Source organism: Aulonocara stuartgranti, assembly GCF_965226115.1.
Source record: "Aulonocara stuartgranti genome assembly, chromosome: 8".
In the NCBI taxonomy this organism is placed as follows: Eukaryota; Metazoa; Chordata; class Actinopteri; order Cichliformes; family Cichlidae; genus Aulonocara; species Aulonocara stuartgranti.
In genome coordinates this window covers 26,198,892-26,202,249 of record NC_138959.1, presented here as the reverse complement: position 1 = coordinate 26,202,249, position 3,358 = coordinate 26,198,892, and the positions used below count along the sequence as shown (strand labels likewise).

Genomic DNA, 3,358 nt, shown 5'->3' with positions numbered 1-3,358 from the left:
TAAGTTCACTATTTTGTCATGTGTTGAGAAAAACACAGATTTTAAAATTACATGGTCTAATATTTACATTTAGCATAACTGCAACATTATTTTTTCTTTTTTTTTTTTAAAGACTCGAAAGGACTTGAAATTCAAAATGTCAGACTTGTGACTTGACTCGGACTTTTACACCAGTGACTTGAGACTCGACTCTGACTTGCCTGACATTACTTGAGACTTGACTTGAGACTTGAGGATAAAGACTTGAGACTTACTTGAGACTTGCAAAACAATGACTTGGTCCCACCTCTGGTGTTCTCGTTTTTATGTTTTTTTGTTGCTTTTCTTTTCAGTTGGTAAAGGCATAAAATGAGAGAGCTCGCTGGCTCTAGGTTGGGCGAGGCAGGGCAATGTTGGCAGAGTTCAGTCCATGCCGAGGTCTATGCCAGGGGGTCGCTCATGTCCTCGTCAACCTGGGAGAGGAGCTCCTTCTTTTCATCAGTGCTCGCCAGAGAATTGCGGCTGTTGTGGGCACCCATGTACAGGGTGGCATACACTGGGTTCGTGAAGTTGGTGGGCTGCGGAGTGAAGAAAATTTCTCAGTGACTCAGGCAAAAGAAATGAAAAGATTTGGTATATTGTGAAAGAAGCAGTATTTTTCTTATTCAAATAGGCTCAGCTCGCATAAATAACAAGATGTTTCCCAGCTCAGTGCTGAAACCCTGGCAGACATTTGTGGTTTGTTATGTTTTCTGTGTTTGGTTATTTGTTTCTGAAAGTCTGGGCACTAATCATCTGCCCCCAACAAACCAGTAGGTGTATTTCCAGTGAAGAACTTGCAACTTCTTTTTAAGCACTCAGGACTTTATGGACAATTCCTCATTTGATGTTTTATGATTGTGGTGAAAAGTGTTTGAATATAGTGACCATGAGGGCTCCAGCATAAAAGCTTTATTCAGCTGCTCCCCTTATTCACAGTGGATTTCCGTTCCTGACACCCCCAAGGGATTTTTGTCTCCAGCTGGGATTAAACTGGAGATTTTTTCACTTCTTAGGTGAATGTAAAAGAAATGGTATTTATATAGTGCCTTGTGCTTTTATCTGCTGAATGCATTCACACACACAGAGGTAACTCAGGGTTCAGTATCTTGCCCAAGCATTGATCTGTATACAAACCACTCGAGCCACAACGTGTAAACCATGAGACTATGGAGCCACTCATCAGAACTAAAGTATATGATTCACATAATTCTAACAATATTCATTCCAAAATTCATTACAGATGCCAGAAGTAAATACCATAACAACACCCACTGGTTTCTTGCTTTAAAGCTTTTGCATTTGGACTGTGGTGATCTCGATGGCAAAAAACTGGATATAAATGTAGAAAAGTGATTACAGATCAGTCAAGACAGAAAACTGTTTTTCACTAGACGTCCAAAGGACAGGAATATATTGAGAAACCCAGCTACTTTCATCCAGTGTTCTTTAGATCACAAAGAAGGGTCTATTTACTGTCTATAATGACTCCACAACCAAAACCAATTCATTAAAAAAAAAAAACTCACAAAAGGACTCATAAATGTGGAAATATCTGCATGGTTAGCCACTACCAGGCATTTTCAGATATTTTGTAATGAAACGGCTTTTTTAAGCTTTGTTACCTTGTCTGGGTCTAAAGCAAAGTCGGAGTCCAGAAGTTCCCCAGCATCATCATCAGGATCTCCTTCATAGATCTTATAGGCAGGGTTTCCAATCTCAACATTCATGGCCCCGTTGGTCATTCGGTGGTGCTGGAAGCCCTTGGCACTGCAGAGAAACAGATCAACAATTATCTTAGAAGCAGATTCAGACCCTTGTTTAAAAGAATTGATGTGCTAACCTCAGAAGAAAGCTAGAGTGACTAAAAGGTGTCTTATCATAAACCCATATCATAAATTCACTCAGCACTGGCTATGTACAATTGACAAGAACAAGACAACATATATCAAAGGTTTTCAAATGAGCTTTTGTGTCAAAAGGCCATTTGATCAAACCTATCGAATATACTGCAGCATGTCCATTGCGGAGAATGCTGGATTAGATTGCAAATATTCGGCTGTTTGCAAGCATATAAACATTTTTCAGAGATGCACAGTTATACATTTTACTCTGCAAGCACATTGCCTGAGCCTAATATTTACAAATGTAAACAGGGAAAGGCATGGAGGACAATGGGAGGACGTCAAAAGTTCAACTACTCGTGCATCACCAGAGCTATTCCAGAGTGAGTAGGCCCCCTGTGTTGTTGGGTGGGAAACCCCATGGAAGCCAAACAGAAGATGGCAAGCGAGGACAATGCGTTGGAGGTCTGTAAGCAGGTTCCACCATTCTCGCAGAAGCCTTAACACTTACATCACCACGGACTGCCATTTGGCTTTTTCTACCTTTAAAACCCGGAGAGCAGCCAAATGGGTTTTAGCTAAGCTTTAGCTTCAGCCAAGTGGAAGCTAAATTGGCTAGTCATTCATATGTATATTAGGTTGTTAGCTGGGAATTCTGGAGGGAGGGGAGTGGGGGTGTGTGGATGAGGGGGTGGGGGAGCTGCTAAAAGCTGTGAACTTCCTTTTGTGTTTCATCTTGATGCATTCTCAATCATCCAGGGAAATAAATCTCCAAAAGTCACCAACTTGGAGTGTTTCAGTTTGCCGTCTTAGGGAGAAATCAACACACATGGGTGTAGGTCCTTTGTTGCTGAGATTTATTGATAAAAACAGTACAAAAAACCAACCATTTGTACACATATTTACAAATAATAATAAAAAGTGAGTGAGTACATTTCAACATTATACCAGTGGTCTGATTGATGCCACAATGGAGCAAATCGAGCAAAGACTGATAAGTTCGCTGCAATTTCCAGTGTGTGGGGATCATTGGTCACCAACTGCATCACGTGCTACAACCCTGGTCTACATATCACCGTTGATGAACAGCTTTTCCCATCAAAGACTCGGTGCTGTTTCCTGCAGTATATTGCAAGTAAACCTGACAAGTTTGGGATCAAGTTTTGGGTGGCTTGCGACCTAAAATCCAAGTACATTTGCAATGTCTTCCCATATCTTGGCAAGGACCCCAATCGTCCCACTGGGGAGAGACTTTCTGAAAATGTAGTAATGAGGCTGATGGAACCATTCCTAGTCATTCATATGTAAATGTGGTGGAGCTTGCAAGAGAGTTGGCTCACTCTCATGTAGCTGAGAAGAAGGCAAGAAAAGAACAGTTGCTTCGGACACAACCCTCCACACCTAGTCCTGGAAAAAGAGCCATGTGTCAGGTCAAACACAAATGCAAGAACAATCATGCCACTGTGCGATGTGTTCACTGTGCCAGGATTGTGAGT

The 3,358-nt window shown here is 41.5% G+C and overlaps 1 protein-coding gene across 1 annotated transcript; it reads right to left on the bottom strand.

Moving 5' to 3' along the window:
* Window positions 1–296: 296 nt before the first annotated feature.
* Window positions 297–2,242, bottom strand: LOC309712930 (low-density lipoprotein receptor-related protein 1-like). The gene is made up of 2 exons (XM_082544144.1): window positions 1,644–2,242; window positions 297–557 (listed from the first exon to the last, which is right to left on the bottom strand). Exons 1-2 carry the CDS (start codon window positions 1,761–1,763, stop codon window positions 420–422), a joined length of 258 nt encoding a protein of 85 aa, XP_082400270.1. The 5' UTR covers window positions 1,764–2,242; the 3' UTR covers window positions 297–419.
* Between the last annotated feature and the right edge of the window lie 1,116 nt (window positions 2,243–3,358).